General features: G+C 36.2%; 1 protein-coding gene across 21 annotated transcripts in view; it reads left to right on the forward strand.

Annotated features, from left to right (window-relative positions):
- Positions 1 to 713: 713 nt before the first annotated feature.
- Positions 714 to 18,493, forward strand: part of LOC129490459 (zinc-regulated GTPase metalloprotein activator 1C) — a 48,248-nt gene continuing 30,468 nt past the window's right edge. For 7 of the 21 annotated variants that reach the window (XM_055294385.2, XM_063609932.1, XM_063609926.1 and 4 more), the window contains exons 1-6: positions 762 to 1,044; positions 4,067 to 4,153; positions 6,478 to 6,574; positions 7,678 to 7,769; positions 15,869 to 15,928; positions 17,787 to 17,824. In XM_055294385.2, the coding sequence (XP_055150360.1) occupies positions 891 to 1,044; positions 4,067 to 4,153; positions 6,478 to 6,574; positions 7,678 to 7,769; positions 15,869 to 15,928; positions 17,787 to 17,824 (528 nt within the window). In that variant the 5' untranslated portion in view covers positions 762 to 890. Of the gene's footprint in view, positions 1,045 to 2,043; positions 2,143 to 4,066; positions 4,154 to 6,477; positions 6,575 to 7,677; positions 7,770 to 15,868; positions 15,929 to 17,786; positions 17,825 to 18,493 lie in introns of those variants that run through there. The other 14 variants (XM_055294389.2, XM_055294393.2, XM_055294392.2 and 11 more) reach the window with 8 other exon arrangements.

Here is an 18,493-nt window from a genome sequence, read left to right on the forward strand (position 1 = left end):
TAAAAAGAAAACAGGGAATGATCAGCAATCCAGAACCAATTCATGACTGTTGTTACTATCTTATGGGGCAGGCTGTGGATTGGAAATGGGGGCGGTGCCCATAGGTACGTGTAACTTACTGGTAATGCTCTTAGGTTAGGAATGAGGTCAAAGGAGTTCACTACAAATTTATATTAGAAAGGAGGGCTATCTATGGATTAGTGATGAGTGTCATGCACCAGCAAATATGATTAATGAACTTAGGTTACCTGAGGTCCAAATAAATAATGAGAAAAAAGTAAATAAAAGTGATGCATGAATACTAAAAATTTGGAATTACATATATAACATGAAATAATAAAAAAAGAAAAAAGTGTCACTGGTTATCCTTCAGGTATAAAAATTACAATTAAAATTGTCATGTTATAACCTTCCATTCTTTCCCTTATGAATTAAAACTTTTTTTTTTTTAACGAGACTAAAAAATCAAGCTGATAAAGTCTACGCCCTGTGGGAACTGGTTAGGTCAGGCTACTCACTCCAGATTTCCAGCAGGCTGGCCTCAGCCCTACCTACAGCCAGTAGCTTATTAAGGCTCTAGGCGCCAGTGACACCTTCAGACGGGTGGTCAGTGCGCCCTCAGGACTCCGCAGCGTCGCTCAGGTTCACAGAACACGCCCAGGGGCGAGTCCAGCTTTCGTCGGGGAGAGCCCACCTCCCCGGGGGGTGTGGCTAAGGGACGAGGCAGTTTTCTTCCGGAGCCCAGGTAATCCGGCCGGGATCAGCTAGCGTCGCGATGTGATGACGTCACGCCCCGTCCAGGCCTGGAGTGCGTGCGGGGCGTGCGCGGCTGCGGTACGGCTTGTTGGTACCAACGGTTCGGCTGAGGTAGGGACGTGCTGTAGGCCGGAATGTTACCCGCTGTTGGATCTGTGGATGAGGAAGAGGATTCTGCGGAGGAGGAATGTCCTGAATTGGTTCCCATTGAGGCGAAGCAAAGCGAGGAGGAGGAAAAGTCTGGCCTCGGCGCCAAGATCCCAGTCACAATTATCACCGGGTATTTAGGTAACTAACCATCCCGGTCACAAAAATGCCGTGAACTCTGGTGTCCTGGAATTTTGGGGGCTGCCGGTGCCTCTTCTCCTGAGGCATTGGGGCCTCAGGATCAAGAGCAAATGTCTTTGAGGTAGAGGCTGGGTCACTTGCTCCTCGCATGGGTTACCTCTCATCTTGGGAGTTTCATGATGCCCGGTCCCCTCAGCGTTAGATTCCCATTTCTCAAGTGAGATGGAAAGTTAGCCTTTGAAGCAAGGCTTTGAAGCCCAGACACGCCCCCCAATTATCTCTGTGACCTCTTACCAAGTTACCTTACCTTCCTGACGCCCATCTACCTCACCTGAAAATGGAAACATACCTGTCACCTGTGACATTGGGCCGGCGCCACCTACCTATTGCCGTTAAAGGATGTCCCCTCTGTAAAATGCCCGACACGTGGGGCTTTCCTCAGGAGATTCCCCTTCCCCACGAGCCAAAGTCCTCCAGCCAGTTGGCGGGGAGTGCTCCTATCTCAAACACTTTTTTTTTTGAGGTCTGTTTGTAAACCACTGCGTAGGAAGTAAGAATAAAATCTCTGTCCTCCAGGACTTTCTCAAACTAAGAACGTTTAGGAGTGTACAGGGATACTCGAAACCACAGGTTTGTGAGCTTGGCAGTTTCGTGAAGGGCGGTTTATGCACTTACACTAGAAGTTTCTTACTGGAAAAGTTTGAGAAATATATTTTTAAACCTTACAGTTAAATAGAAGGGCTAGAACAAATATATGACTCTATTAGAAATTTGGAAAAAGTTAAGAAATGTAAATAAAATGACACTGTTTCCGGGAAATAATATTCCTAGGTGTTGCTAGAGACAGGCACAGACTTGGGCCACCTCATGACCTTTTATATAAAAATAAGAAATAACTGTTTTTGTTTTTTTTTTAAGCTATGTAGACTGTAAGTTTATTCTCGTTTTTTTGCTTGAAAGTAATTTTATAAAGGAATTGAGTTTTGGCATTTCCCCACAGTTATTCAGAGGCTGCTCTACTGAGAAGATGAACAAATTTCTTGTCCAAAACAATGTATTTCAAACGTGTCCCTCGGGCCTTTCCCATGTTGCTCACTGGTAGGTCAGTAGATCATTGGAGAAAATGATCTGAAGCTCAGGAGTGAGGACTAATACCAGCAACCTTGTTGCTGAATCTAGGAATAGTTTCACTCCTGTCCCTGACCATTTTCCCTTTTTGAAACACTGTTCCTTTGGCTTCTATTACATTTTTCTTCTGATTTTTCCACCTGCTTCTCTGGCTTCTTTTTTAAGGCTCCCTCCTCCTTCCCCCTTTGTCCATCTTTAGCTGCACACCTGTGTAATTTCTATTTTGATGTCCTACAACTTAAAACTTAACATGTCTGAAACTTCATCCGTTACCATCCCCCCAAATCCTGCACCTTTGATCCCAACCATTTGGAATACTCTAAAAGCCTCCCGACTAATCTGGAGTCTTGCTGCCCTTTAATTTATTCGTTGTATGTTAGCCTTAATGATCTTTATAAATGTCCATCCGATTGCGTCACACCTTTCTGTAGCGTCCCTATGGGTTAAAATTCAAATTCCTTAACATGAATTACAAGGACCTATAGGATCTGGATCTTGCCAACCTTTCCAGCCTGCCAAATTGGCCCCGCACAATGAACTAATGTTACTTCAAAGGTGCCAAGTATTTTAGCCCCTTGGAATAGGTATTTTTTACTGTGACTCCTCTGGCTAGATGTCCCTCTTAGGTTCTCCATAGCATTTTGTACATCTCCTATTGAATATGTCACCCTGTGACATAATTGCCTCCTTATTCGCTGAATTCCCCTCCATTCCCCGCTTCCCTTAATATTTCTAAGCTCTATGAAGGCAGAGACTGTCTTGTTCACTTTTTCACCAAGGCCCAGCATAAATCTGTAACGTATTAGAAGCCTTCGAATGAATGAACTATGTCTTAAAGTGTTTTTTTTCATAATATGGTTAAAAAGCCCTGGTAAATCTTCTCATAGAAGATTTCTTACATTCACCCTTTCCTTTCAGTTTTCACATCACTGCCCTGTGAAACACTCATGTTCAGGGTCTCTGTCTCAGGCTTGGACTGGTTTTAAGATTTTCCTCATTGCCCTGTCTCTCTCTTCCATTCTCTACTTCATGTTTTTGTGATGTTGTGCTTCCTAAAGTACTCTAAATATCAGCCTTCATCTCTTAAAAAGCTTTGAAAGGAATATGACCTAAAAGATATTAATACCCTAATAGTCCGTAAAATCTTCCTAGTTATAGGAAGATCTAGTTATATACTAGAAAACTTAATGTATTTCAGAAGACATGTATAGCCTACATGTAAAAGTTTTTAGCAGCACTGTAATAGTAAAACACTGGAAACCAAATGTCCAAAAAAAAAAGATAAAGAAATGATATAGTCATACAATTGAACTACAATACTATGCAGTTAGGATTTTCTTTTTTTCCTCTATGAACTTTAGCCTGTACGGTTCACAAGACTATTTTTTTTCTACTGGAGATTGACATATTGGGTTTCATATGCCACCTGCTGGATAAAGTTGGTATAGCTTTATGAATTTATCTTACTGAACATTCTGTCCATTGTTGACACTACCTGGCTCTATTCCCCATTTCATAAAAACTTTTATAGATTGTTTAAAGCATACTATAAGTAGCCGTATAGTCAGCCTGAATTGCATCTGGTTAATGTTGAAATAAAAGGTCATTATAAATAAAAGATTGTGTGTAAATTTTAGGGAAGGTTAGGCTAGGTTGAAGAAACTGTTTCAACTTGTAGGAGTATTTGTAAATATTTATAAAATTTTATGTCTACATAAAGTATTTTGCAACAGGTTTCAAAGGATGCTTTAATCTTATCCTCTAGGATGTTCTATACTAAAATAATATATGAAAAATAGCATGCAAATTCTCAAAAACATTAGGATTCTTTATATGTTTTTTGTATCTTTAAAATTATTTTGAAATTTTAATATACAAAAAATGCGTTTTATAGGTGCCGGGAAGACAACACTTCTGAACTATATTTTGACAGAGCAACATAGTAAAAGAGTAGCGGTCATTTTAAATGAATTTGGGGAAGGTAAGTAAAGTTCAGTAAATGTCATGTTGCAAGACTTTATGTGACAGTTTATTCCTCTGGTGAATTGATATTCCATATTTAAAAATGGAAATGCAAGGTATTGATGTGGATAGCTTTAGAAAAATTAGATTAATTTCTGTTAAGATTTATATGGGTTGAGATACTGAAATTAGTTTTAATAAAATTTTATTTTGTATAACTTTGGAATTCTTATTAACAGAATTAAACTAGGTTTTTACATGAAATAAATGACTCCAGAAGTAAAAATCTAGACATATGAAAAAACATTTATTTTTTATTTTATTTTTTTTTTGAAATAGAGTCTCTCTCTGTCGCCAGGCTGGAGTGCAGTGGTGCAGTCTCAGCTCACTGCCACCTCTGTCTCCTGAGTTAAAGTGATTCTCCTGCCTCAGCCTCCCGAGTAACTGGGACTACAGGTGTGCGCCACCACACCCAGATAATTTTTGTATTTCTAGTAGAGACAGGGTTTCACCATGTTGGCCAGGATGGTCTTGAGCTCCTGGCCTTGTGATCTACCCACCTCAGCCTTCCAAAGTTGCTGGGATTACAGGTGTGAGGCACCATGCCTGGCCAAAAAATGGTTTTTTTAGGAACTAGAAGGGCACTTTTGTATGGACTCTATTGCAACTCATGAAAAATATTTGAAAATGCTTCTCTTATTAGTTAACTTTGTTTAATGTTTATTATCTGTAATGTGGTTAAAACTCAATATTTTAAAAATAAGGTAAACATATGGTCTTTATCCTCATGTATCTTAAATTATCTGTGAAAATAAGCATGCTTAACTTCTCAACTCAAATATTAAACTGTAGTAAAAAAAAAAAAAGCGCTAGACACAATACTTCTGTTATCTTCATAGGAGTTTTTCTTCATAAGTGTGAATTGTAATCAAATCTCACGTCTAGCCAAAAAACAATATCTATTAAACGATTTCTTTTAAAACGTACTATTTTTTTCAGTGTAAAGAGTAAAAGAGCTAGGTTTTATGAATTGGATGGGAAGCCAGTTATATTCGATTTCTGGTTTTAATAAACTAAAGAGAAAAGTGCTTTTTAGGCAAAAATCCTGAGATTTCTAATAACAGACTTTTTTTCATTATCTTATTAAATAACCTATTGCACACTGATTACATTTATTCTTACTATTTTCTTTATTTTTTCCTGAATCATTTTTGCAATTTTATTTTTCACAGCATTCTCAACACTTTCCTTCATGTTTCATTAACGTTCTGTATATTGTCTGAATTCTGTATCAACCTCTTTAGAAGCTCTTTATTAATACGTAGCTGAAATATAAAAAATATGTAAATGTAAAACTACTCAATTTTATGGGGGCTCATTTGCTTACTGGACTTTTAGAACTTCACCATTTGGTATATTTCTTTATTAGAGGAAAAGTAGAACATTTAAAATAATTCTTATAACAAGCACTTCAAATATAGTTTATTCTTTCTTAAGTAAGTATTGCTAGGAAAATATGTGAATTTGACTGAAAGTTTAGTTTTTTTTTTTTTTTTTTTTTTTGAGATGGAGTCTCGCTGTGTTGCCCAAGCTGGAGTGCAGTGGCACAGTCTCGGCTCACTGCAACCTCCACCTCTCGGGTTCACGCCATTCTCCTGCTTCAGCCTCCTAAGTAGCTGGGACTACAGGCGCCTGCCACCACACCTGGCTAATTTTTTGTAATTTTAGTAGAGATGAGGTTTCATCGTGTTAGCGAAGATGGTCTCGATCTCCTGACCTCGTGATCCGCCCGCCTTGGCCTCCCTATAAGTTTAATTTTTAAATGAGCATGTGATACACTGGCCAAAAATCTTCCTCAAGATGAACTAGGGTTTTTACTCATTGGGAATATTCAGCAGTTTGTCTAACAGAAACAATTTAGAAGAAGAATGAAAAGAAAAAGATAGATAAGACAGTCTCTTAAGAGGTTGAAGGGCATACAAAATCCAGTATATAAAACATACTAGTCTATTTAGAAAGTTTACCCTGGACAAGAAAAAAATGCCTTCGAGGTAGCTACTTTATTAAGAAATGGGGGTGGCCAAGTAAGAGGCCTAAGGAGGAAGTAGGTTTGTTTATCACTTTAGAATGTGTCTTTTTCAGGGCGTAAGTCATCTTAAATAAAAGCTAAAATAATGTAGTGTACTGTAATTTAGATATCGAGGCTGCATGAATAAAATGAAAGAATATAGGTTATAAAATGCAGTTTCTGCTTTAAGATCTCCATTATTGAGTTATCCTCATCTTTGTTTTTTGTTGGCTAATGGACATAAGCTAAAGAGTGCTGTTTGTTAATTATTCTAGGAAGTGCGCTGGAAAAATCCTTAGCTGTTAGCCATGGTGGAGAGCTCTATGAAGAGTGGCTGGAACTTAGAAACGGTTGCCTCTGCTGTTCTGTGAAGTGAGGAATGTGTTTACTATGTACATGGTTTACTAGAAATGTTTATTGATTATATTTCCAGCTTTAATTTTCTTGAGTAATTTAACTGAATTTACACAGTTTGCTTCATTGTATTTTCAAACAAATAGAAAATAAACTTATTAGGAAGCATTTTCTTAAAGTGTTTCTTGCTGTCTTTTCTATCTGCTCTAATGTTTTGGTCCTTTTATTGAGTTTTTATTGCTTTTGATGTCAGGGCTTATTTAATCTCTAGTGCATGAAAATCTCATATGTAAAAAATGATTATTCTGAATTTAATATGTCATTGGTCATATTTCTAAGTGTTCAACCTTATAAAAAAAATAAATGACTATCAAAAAAGAGAAAAACCTTACATTATGTTCCACTAGTTAAGTTTCCAAGGACAGTGTCTGTTCACGAGTCTACCATAGACCCTAGAAGAGTTACCCAACAGATAGTAACACTCAAATATTTGTTGAATGAATTATAAAAATGACTGCTTGTAGTGTTAATTTTGTGTATTCTAGTGAATTAAATCTCTTTGGCATAATTTACTCCCTTAGGTGTTTGACTTTGTGTCAAATGTATTGGCAAGTATAAAATTATAACAGACTTTGTTGAACAACCAAAATGTAATCTATTAAGTATTTTCCTTCAATTTTGATAAAACAAGAAAAAAGAGAAATTAAAACCTTGCATCCTAATGTAAAATAGAATTAAATGGTGTTTAATATCAGTGTCCCTTTAGCTACTATATTAAACTTCTATAGTTAATAAATTTTATCATTATTTTGTATGTGGGTTTTTAAATTTCATGAAGCTATAAAAAGATACTTGGTCGGATAAAGTTTCCTCTGCTTTTAATTTTAATAAAGTATTATTATGTATATGATTTCTTTTTACCTATTATATATATACATCTATTGTTTTCTCACTGGTAAATATGGGACGGACATTTTGTTAGAAGGTTAGAAGTGAGTTAAATTTTCACATTCCTAAGGTTACTTTTGTCTCGGGTTGTTGAATATATTTTAAAGTGTTTATAATAATCACTTCAAAATATGTAGGTAATTAACTGTAAATTATGTTTTGGTATTCTCCAGGGACAATGGCCTTAGAGCTATTGAGAATTTGATGCAGAAGAAGGGGAAATTTGATTACATACTGTTAGAGACCACTGGATTAGCAGATCCTGGTAAGAAGTGAGATTATTAATAACCAGAATATAATTCTGTGATATATTGTAAATAGATGTATTAGAGGAATATTTAAAATGAGTATTAAAGCTTTCGTCAGTATTAAACCAAAAACTTTTTTTGGTTTAAAAGAGGAAAAGTACTAGGTTGTAATTTTCTTTGGCAGTTGAATGAATGATCTTGGTACTTTTAAGCTGTTAATAGAATTTGAAGTTTTATTGATTGACTTAGGATTATTTGTAAGAACAGAAGTTGTTAAAAATAAAGACATGTAGGAAAAGCAGAGACATTCTACCTCTTAATACAGTCGTCCCTTGGCATCCATGGGTATTAGTTCCAGAACCTCTGAGGATACCAAAATCTATGAATGTTCAAGTCCCTTACATAAAATGGTGTAGTATTTGCCTATAACCTATGCACATCCTCTCATATACTTTAAATCATCTGTAGATTACTTATAATATCTAATACAATGTAAATGCTGTGTAAGTAGTTATTATACTGCATTGATAAGGGAATCATGGCAAGAAACTCTAAACTCCACTATGGAAAGCTACACAGAGTCAACCTGTTTCTAACAATGAGTTTCTGTTACCTTCTTACCAAGCTCTAATTATTGATAAAGTCTGCTTATTTTCCCCAAATAACTTTTAGATAAAATCTTTATTTTCAGTTTGCATAAAAGTTAGTGCTTGTTCTGTGAATCTGACCCATACCATTATTTTTTTTTTAATCTGGGTCTCTGGCATTGGGGCGATTTGTAAAACTGTATTAAAGTATTTGGGGGTGATTTACTAAACAGGTCATAGTTGTCCAAAAGAAATATTGAAGTATCCTGAGGGTTCAAATGTGATCAATGGTTATTGTACTTAAAACAATTACATAATAACATCATCCCCATGTTTTCAAAGTAGTATTGAATTAGGCTATTTTGGTCCTTATAGTAGGCATAGGTTTTCATACCTTTCTGATAAATCTGACTGATGATAGGACTTGGACTAATATGTTGGTGTTAAATATTATTTGAATCTGGTAAGAAAGAAAAATATATTGTATGCTTTTATTAGAAATAGCAAATACCAGTTTATTTCATCATAGCCAGTTTTGCCATTTTATAGACGAAAACTTGATACTTTTGAGAGAGTTTAATTAAACACGATTCAGCTTTTCAGAAGAAGAAGGAAAAACTAAAGATCACAGAGAAAGCTTTTATACAAACTGTAGTTATAAAAAATGTTAATATTTCTTTTAACTTTCTTTACAGTAAAGATTTTATTGTTTGGGTAAAGACAGAACATTCATTGTAAAAAAAATTTAAATACCTAAAAAATACAAAGAAGAAAGTTGAAAAGTAATCATCTCACTATTGTGATATACAAGTAGGGGCTGGGCATGGTGGCTCATGCCTGTAATCCCAGCACTTTGGGAGGCCGAGGCAGGTGGATCCCTTGAGGCCAGGAGTTCAAGACCAGCCTAGCCAACATGGTGAAATCCAGTCTCTACTGAAAATTCAAAAACTAACCAGGTGTTGTGGTGCACCCCATAATCCCAGCTATTCAGGAGGCTAAGGCATGAGAATCGCTTGAAAGCTGGGAGGCGGAGGTTGCAGTGAGCCGAGATCACGCCACTGCGCTCCAGCCCGGCCAATAGAGCAAGACTGTACACACACACACACACACACACACACACAGAGCAAGACTGTACACACACACACACACACACACACGCACGTAGGTAAATTTTATTCCAGGGATCTCTGTGCCAGTGCTACTTAATAGTATGTTGAATGGCAGCCTCAGCCTCAGCTGGGAGCTTGTTAGAAATGCAAATTCTTGACCAATCCAGATCTACTGAATCAGAATCTCTAAGGGAGGAGGTCGAGCAAGCTGTTTTTAATAAGCCCTTCAGGTGATTCTTATACTGTACAGCCATACCGCAGGGATATTGTGGGCTTAGTTCCATACCACTGCAGTAAACTGAATATCACAATAGAGTGAGTCACACAGATTTTTTTGTTTCCCATTGCATATAAAAGTTATGCGTTTTGGCTAGGTGTGATGTCACAGGCCTGTAGTCCCAGCTACTTGGGAGGATCACTTGAGCTCAGGAGTTTGAGGCTGCAGTGAGTCGTGATTACACCACTGCACTCCAGCCTGGATGACAGCATGAGACCCCATTTCTTAAAAAAAAAAAAAAAAGCTGTGTTTATACTATACTGTAGTCTGTTAAATGTGTAATAGAATTGTGTAAAAAACATACATACCTTAATTAAAAATATTTATTGCTAAAAAATGCTAACGATCATCTCATCTTTCAGCAAGTCATAATCTTTTCGCTGGTAGAGGGTCTTGCCACAATGTTGGTGGGTGCTGACCAATCAGAGCAGTAGTTACTGAAGGTTGGGGTGGCTATGGCAATTTCATAAGGTAATAATGAAGTTTGCTGCATTAGTTGACTCTCCCTTTCATAAAAGATGTCTCTATAGCACATGATGCTGTTTGATAGCAGTTGACCCACAGTATAACTTCATTCAAAATTGGAGTCAGTCCTCTCAAACCCTGCTTTATCAATTAAGCTTCTGTCATATTTTAAATCCTTTGTTGTCATTTTGACAGTGTTCATAGCATCTTCACCAGGAGTAGATTCTATCTCAAGAAACCACGTTCTTTTCCCATCCATAAGAAACAACTTCTCATTAGTTAAAGTTTTCTTATAAGATTGCAGGAATTGAGTCACATCTTCAGACTCCCCTTCTAATTCTAGTTCTCTTAGTATTTCCACCACATCTGCAGTTATTTCCTCCATTGAAGTCTGGAATCGCTCAAAATCATCTGTGAGGGCTGAAATCATCTTTCAAACTCCTATTCATGTTGATATTTTGATCTCCCATGAATCACACATGTTGTTAATGGCATCTAGAATGATGAATCCTTTCCAGAATGTTTTCAATTTACTTTGCCCACATCCATCAGAGGAATCACTATCTATGGTAGCTATAGCCTTATGAAATATATTTCTTAAATAAGACTTAAAAGTCAAAGTTACTCCTTGATCAGTGGGCTGCAGAATGGATGTTGTGTTAGCAGGCATGAAAACAACATTAATCTCCTTGTACATCTCCATCACAGCTCTTGGGTGATCAGGTGCATTGTCAATGAGCAATAATATTTTGAAGGAATCTTTTTTTTTCTAAGCAGTAGATCTCAATGGTGGGCTTAAAATAAACCATGCTGTAAACAGTAAACCATGCTGTAAACAGATGTGCTGTCATCTAGGCTTTATTATTTATAGAAAACAGTCCGAGGAGATTTAGCATAATTCTTAATGGCCCTAGAATTTTCAGGATGGTAAATGATTATTGGTTTCAACTTGAAGTCACCAGCTGCTTTAGCCTCTAACAAGAGAGTCAGCCTGTCCTTTGAATCTTTGAAGCCAGGCATTGACTTCTCTATAGCTATGAAAGTCCTAAATGGCATCTTCTTCCAAAAGGAGGCCATTTCATCTCCATTAAAAATCTGTTGCTGGCTGGGCTCAGTGGCTCATGCCTGTAATCTCAGCACTTTGGGAGGCCGAGGTGGGCAGATCACGAGTTCAGGAATTCAAGACCAGCCTGGCCAACATAGTGAAACCCCATCTCTACTAAAAATACCAAAGATTAGCCTGGCTTGGTGGCAGGAGCCTGTAATCCCAGTTACTCGGGAGGCTGAGGCAGGAGAATGGCTTGAACCCGGGAGGCAGAGATGGCAGTGAGCCGAGATTGCACATTGCACTCCAGCCTGGGTGACAGAGCGAGACTCCATCTCAAAATAAATAAATAAATAAATAAATAAATAAATAAATAAATAAATAAATCTATTGCTTAGTGTAGCTACTTTCATGAATGATGTTAGCTACATCTTTTGGTAACTTACTACAGCTTCTATATCAGCACCTGCTGCTTTCCCTTGCACTTTTATGTTATGGAGATGGCTTCTTTCTTTAAATCTTGTGAACCAACCTCTGCTACCTTCCAACTTTTCTTCTCCAGCTTCCTTACCTCTCTCAGCCTTCATAGAACTGAAGAGAGTTAGGGTTGCTCTGAATTAGGCTTTGGCTTAAGTGAACATTGTGGCTTGTTTGATCATCTCATCTATCCAGACCACTTCATATCAGCAGTAAGGCTGTTTTATTATCATTTGTGTGTTTACCGGAGTTTTATTATCATTTGTGTCTCACTTTTAATTTCCTTCAAGACCTTTTCCTCTGCATTCACAACTTGGCTAACTGGCTCAAGAGACCTAGCTTTTGGCCTATCTTGGCTTTCAACATAACTTCCTCACTAAGCATAATCATTTCTAACTCTTGATTTAAAGTGAGAAACAGGTGACTGTTCCTTTCACTTGAACACTTAGAGGCCATTGTAGGATATTAATTGGCCTAGTTTCATGTTGATCATATTTATGTTGTCATGGTTCTGTCATAATTCTTTTAGTTCTATGTTTTAATAGTTTTGGTGCTCATTACCAGTACTGTTGCTTCTCCATTCCTGAGTTAGTCCATCTCCTGATTGAATTTCATTGTCAGGCAATCTTTTCAAGTTACAGGTACTGCATGCATTCTTTGGGTTCTTATACACTTCATTGATTCAAAATATTTGTCTTTTGTTTTTATATTACTTGAAGGATTACTTGGCTAGGTATAAAATTTATCAGTCACACTTTTTTCCCCCTCAACTTTGTAAACGTTGTTCCATAATCTCCTCGTGTTTGATTGGCTGGATTTCTTTGTCCAATGTTTTCTCCTTTTATTAGGAAGAATTTGTGAGTATTATAGTCTCTGAGTTTCAATGCTTGCTGTTTTCTTTAATGCTTGAGAATGTCTGCCTATTGCTTTCATTCCTGAAAAATAACTTGTTTGGGAACACTTTCATTAGAACTTTGTGTTCACTGTTTTATTATTTTGGGACATCTGGTGTTACTGTAGAAAAGTGTGATTTTTCCCCCTCCCTCTTTGAAGGCACTTTTTTTTAAAATCTAAAATGCCTGAGAATTTTTTTCTTTATTTTTGAAATTCAGTAGTATAAGCAAGATATATCTAAGTGTCACTTATAATCATTTTTCCTTAAATTATAATATGCCCTTAGTTCTTTTAAGAACATTTTCCTTGTTTATTACCATGAATACTTTTTTTTGGTCAAATTATTAGATCCTCTACTTCATGACACCAGTTTTTTTAATACTGAATTTTCTTTTGTTCTTCCTATGTATTCTGATTGCTTTGATTTGTCTTTTACCTTTGCATTTACTGTGATCATCTGAAGCCTTTCTTTTTGTCAATAATTCTGTTTTCTCCAGTGTCTGTTCTGTTTTTGATATTTTAAATGAATTAATTGGTTAAGTCATTGTGTTATATAGGCTCTAAGTTTCTTTAGCACTACAAACTGCATTTTCATCTTATTCTGCTTCTTCTTGCTTTTGAGCTTGTTTATTATAGGGTTGTATTGTTTACAAGTTCTTCATTATGATGAAGTTGTTGAGAATTTTCTTTAGTTTTTATTGGGTTATGTATCCTTCCAGAATGGGTTCTTTGCCACTTGTGTGCCCTATTCATTTATTCATTTTTTTGTTCTTTCTTGTCTTTTGTTCCCTGTATGTGTGTGTTTCTTTTTGTCAGGCTGTAATACATATGCATACATGTTTCTTCTTGATATGGGAGAATTTATATGTGGTGTTGATGGGAAATATTTTTAATACTCCACTCTCCTTACCCAAGTTTGTTTTTCTCCTGAGCCCTAGTTTGAAAGCTGTATATTGTTGGAGTGGAGGGAAAGAGAAGGGAAAAGTGGTGATTCAGAGAGCCAAATGGGGCAATGTGGCTTTAGGCTCTACTCTCTTGACGTACCAAGTATTTCACTCTTGGGTCTGCCCAACTGCTTATGAATAAAATTCCTTTGCCTTGTATGGGGACATCGTTTGACCTCAGACCTCTCATTTCTCTTTGTTCTGAGCCCTAGAATGTGACCTGAACTTCTCCTTCCCAAAGCATGGAGATGGTTAAAACTAACTCTTGAAATTTTTTTGTTGACTTTTCCCTGTATTGCTTATTCATTCCTCGGCTCTACTTTTTGCCATTTTGGAATGTATTTCTGGTAAGTGTCTGGGATTTTGTAAACTATTTCCCTACAGCCTCTTATTGGAGGTAGGGGTAGAGTTGGGAATGACCATCAATCATATATAACTTTGTTTCTTATTTTGACTGTCAGTGTTCAAAATTTATGGCAGGCCCTTTTATATTTGGTTGCTGCTAATAAAATGTTGGCCTTTTTGATTTATTTTTTATTTTTATTTTTTGTTTTATTAGACTTTGAAGAAGGGAGATTCTAAAATCTAGTTCAGGTTTTCTCAATGTCAGCACAAATAACATTTTGGGTGATTGTTATCCAGATAACATTTTGGATAATTATTTGTTGTGAGGGGGTTGCCCTGTGCAGAGTAGGATATTTAACAACGTCCCTGGCTTCTACCCACTAGATGCTAGTAGCATTCCCCTAGTTGAGACAACCAAAAACATCTTCAGACATTGCCAAATATTCCCTGGGGAGAAAAGCACCCTGGTTTGAGAGCCACTGATCAATTTTGTTCATTCATCTTTACTCCTCCTAAATACCTACATCCAAATTTTAAATTGCTCTTTCTCGTGTAGTCTGGCAAGTATTATATCAAAGATAAATACCAGTTTTAGAATAAAGCGTTAATACACTCTTATATTTCAACTTAGGAGGCAAATATTAGCAGTAGGATTTATAAACTATTTATTGGAATAAAAATCAATGAATTTTTAAAAATTACAAAATGATTTATGTGTGTTAGATATTTTACTGAGTGAAAAAATTCATGCTTTTTTAAATGACTTACTGTTTGGAGTAGTGATACAGTAGATTTAATTTTCCCCCTCATTAATTGAAATCATGTTTTAGCCAAGAAAGTGAACAAAATTCTTATTGGCAATTCAGTTGTTTCCCGTTTTGGAGACTGACACTCTCCAGTTCTAAGTTAAATAATTGTCATGGTAAAGTAATTTCTTTGAAAAGAACGGACATTGATTCAGCCCCTGTTACTCACAAATCCTATTTGAGTCAAATTGGAAAACTATTAAGTTTTTGGGAAAAAAATCAATAGATATCAGGAAACCATTAGATCTTGTGGCCCTTGCTATATCTTGCATGAGTAATCACGGTAAACAGCTGACAGGTATTTCACTGTTGACACAGAGTGATGCTTGGGGGCCGACATCTTGTCAGAGTAGGTGGACAGCTTTAGACGTTGGAATGAGTTTGGTTATCCTTGTTTTTCTCCTACGCTCATTCTTTCAGACAGCCCTGTCACTAACTGGGCCTGTGATGCTTTCAGAAATCAAATACTTTCCTTGCTGTCAGTTTTCTTTTTCTTGTGTTGTGGCATACTAATCAGGGTATGTGGTTTGGTACTGAACCAGTTTCTGTCAAAAACAAGTTTTAATTTATTATTTAGGAAAAATTTTTCCTCAGACCCAGGTTTTATACAGTACTAAATAACTAGTGTGAGAAATAATTATAATGCCATAGAGTATATAATTTTACTTCGAGTTCTACACAGATTACAAGTAAATTTTTTTGGGACAAGTGATTTTGGAAATATCTATGTTTTGTTTTCCTTTTCCTTTAGAGTGATAATTCACTATTTATGATCTGAATGATTATCATATTAAAGAGATGAGAAAATAAAAATAAGTCTGATGGCACAAAGCCATACTGCTCAAATTGTTTGATAATATCTGTTAATTAAATTATTATGGCATCAGTAGAAGAATGATGTTGTGTTTATATGTGGTTAGAGTTGGTCTTTTTTAAAGGAAATAACAAGAGGGATGGAAATGGAATGGGTATAAATAGTAAAAGGTTCTATCACTATAATTCCCTTTTGCTATAAATAGGGGATTATAAGGTTCTATCACTATAATTTCCATAAGAAGATATATGTGTTTACCTGTTAATTTTATCAGGGCAAATTAGAACATGGGTGGAATCATGTTTCTCAGTGTGGAGAAATATTTTTATTTGATGAATATTATATATTTTCAGGTGCAGTGGCTTCTATGTTTTGGGTTGATGCTGAATTAGGGAGTGATATTTATCTGGATGGTAAGTTAAAAAACAATTTCCTTTTGGCCGGGCGTGGTGGCTCACGCCTGTAATCCCAGCACTTTGGGAGGCCGAGGCGGGTGGATCACGAGGTCAGGAGATCGAGACCATCCTGGCTAACACAGTGAAACCCCGTCTCTACTAAAAATAAAAAAAAAATTAGCTGGTTGAGGTGGCGGGCACCTGTAGTCCCAGCTACTCGGGAGGCTGAGGCAGGAGAATGGCGTGAACCCCGGGGGGCGGAGCCTGCAGTGAGCCGAGATTGCGCCGCTGCACTCCAGCCTGGGCGACAGCGAGACTGTCTCAAAAAAAAAAAAAAAAAAAATTTCCTTTTATCTTTCTTGTTTTTTTTTTTTTTTTTTTTTTTTTTTTGAGACAGTCTCGCTTTGTTGCCCAGACTGGAGTGCAGTGGCATGATCTTGGCTCACTGCAACCTCTACCTCCTGGGTTCAAGCGATTCTCCTGCCTCAGCCTCCCGAGTAGCTGGGACTACAGGCGTGCAGCATCGTACCTGGCTAATGTTTGCATTTTTAGTAGAGACGGGGTTTCGCCATGTTGGCCTGACTGGTCTTGAACTCCTGACCTCAGGTGATCCGCCAGCCTCGGCCTCCCAAAGTGCTGGGATTACAGGTGTGAGCCACCACACCCTGCCTCTTTTGTTTTTAAGTAAAATCTTTATGGTTAAGCTTATTGTTGTTCATTCATATTATAACTTTAATTCCTTGCATTGTTGTTCTTTTCACACTTTAGTTTAATGATGAAGTCTTTCTTCATATTGATTAAAAAACCCCAGACAATGGTGGAACTCGATGTCACTCAACTCCCAATTTAGTGCTTCCACTAAGGTTTTCTTTAAAAAAAAAAAAAATGCTTTGTAGGTTTTCTGTATCCTCTGTTGTTTGATTTATGCCCATAATATAATGGTAGAGCCTTTTATTTTAATCTGCCAGGCAATATGAGGATCATGTTTTTGCTTTTATTTTCTCTTGAAGATAAGAATTAAACACTCCTCCTTTACTTTATTTACCTTAACACTTTTGGGCAGTCTACTTTACAAACTTATAAATGATAAGCCTTCATTTAAAATATATTAGAAACTTTCTTAGTTAAGCAACTATGTTTTCTCCCTTTCTCTTTCCCTTTTTCACCTTTTTAAAAACCAGTCGAAATTTTCTTACTTTTTCAAAAGTAAGAATCATTAAGAAATTTAAGAATTATTAAGCTGGGCCCTATCATTGAGCTCTAATATATGTGGCGTGTAACTGGTGGAATTCCTCAGGCATAATTAAACTCATTCTTTTGTTATCAGCATATATTCAGAGATTGCTAAATGAATTGGTAGTTTGGAAACTTAGGCATATGTTTTGTAAAACATTTATGAGTTGGATTTGGATCTGGTGAGAGATGTTAGGAATGATATCCTAAGATGTTTCATTCTTTAGGCAGTAATTTAAATGTTAAGAAAAGTCTTGATTTTGATTATGTGAAAATAAACTAGAAATAACCTGTCTTATGTACTTACTTACCACATTTGACTGTTACGAAATTTGACTTATATTTTGGATTGTAACCTTTTTCAGTGCCAAGGAAATCTTATTTTCTCATTTAATTTAAAATTTTTATTTGTTTTATATCTTCTCTAGTGCCTTAAAATAGTGGTAGCCACTCAGGAAATGCATTGACTTATTACTGGAATTTAATTAAATGGCAGCACTGGCAAGAGGAAAAAACAGTACATTGTTTTATTGAGTAGCATTTGTGAACTGAAATAGTTTTAATTTTCATTCTGAAGTATGGTTGCACAAATATTAATAAACACTCTTTTTAAAAAGTGATTAAAATGTTTTTTCCTTTGTAGGTATCATAACTATTGTGGATTCAAAATATGGATTAAAAGTAAGTTGAAAGATTGCTGTGAGTGGCTCATTGTTGAGAGCTGGGAATATGGGGATTGAATGTTTAATTTTCTTTATGTTTGTATCTGAAATTTTCTTTAACAAAAACCTTTTTCAAAAAGATATCTTGAACAATAGGTGAAATTTGTGTTTTAATTATTAGTTTGTGTTAAATATTTCTTTTTTATTACTCTGAGTTTGATTTGGTGATAAATTTGGAATTATAATTTGTAATAAGCATATGGGGTTAGGATAAAGTTTGGTATGTATAACTCTTCACAAGGATTCAACCCCAATATTGGTAAGTTTTTCTGTTCCATAGAAGAAACTGAGCTTGATAAAGCATCTGAGATCTTGTTTTTCTTGTTAAGTTGCTATTAAACACTGGAAATGAGTTTTTAAAAAATATTGAAGACCTAGGTGATGGGTTAATAGGTGCAGCAAACCACTATGGCACACGTTTACCTATGTAACAAACCTGCACATCCTGAACATGTACCCTGGAACTTAAAATTTAAAAAATACATATTGAAGAAAATCAGGATATACACATAGGATTAGTAAGAAGACTCTCTCCATTAAAAGGCATCTTGCATCGCTTCTTGGTCTTTTGGCTAAGATCAAGTGTAAACGACATCCTGCTATGAATGTTTTTGTTAACTTCTAAGGT

This window comes from Symphalangus syndactylus, chromosome 9 (assembly GCF_028878055.3).
Source record: "Symphalangus syndactylus isolate Jambi chromosome 9, NHGRI_mSymSyn1-v2.1_pri, whole genome shotgun sequence".
Lineage (NCBI taxonomy): Eukaryota > Metazoa > Chordata > Mammalia > Primates > Hylobatidae > Symphalangus > Symphalangus syndactylus.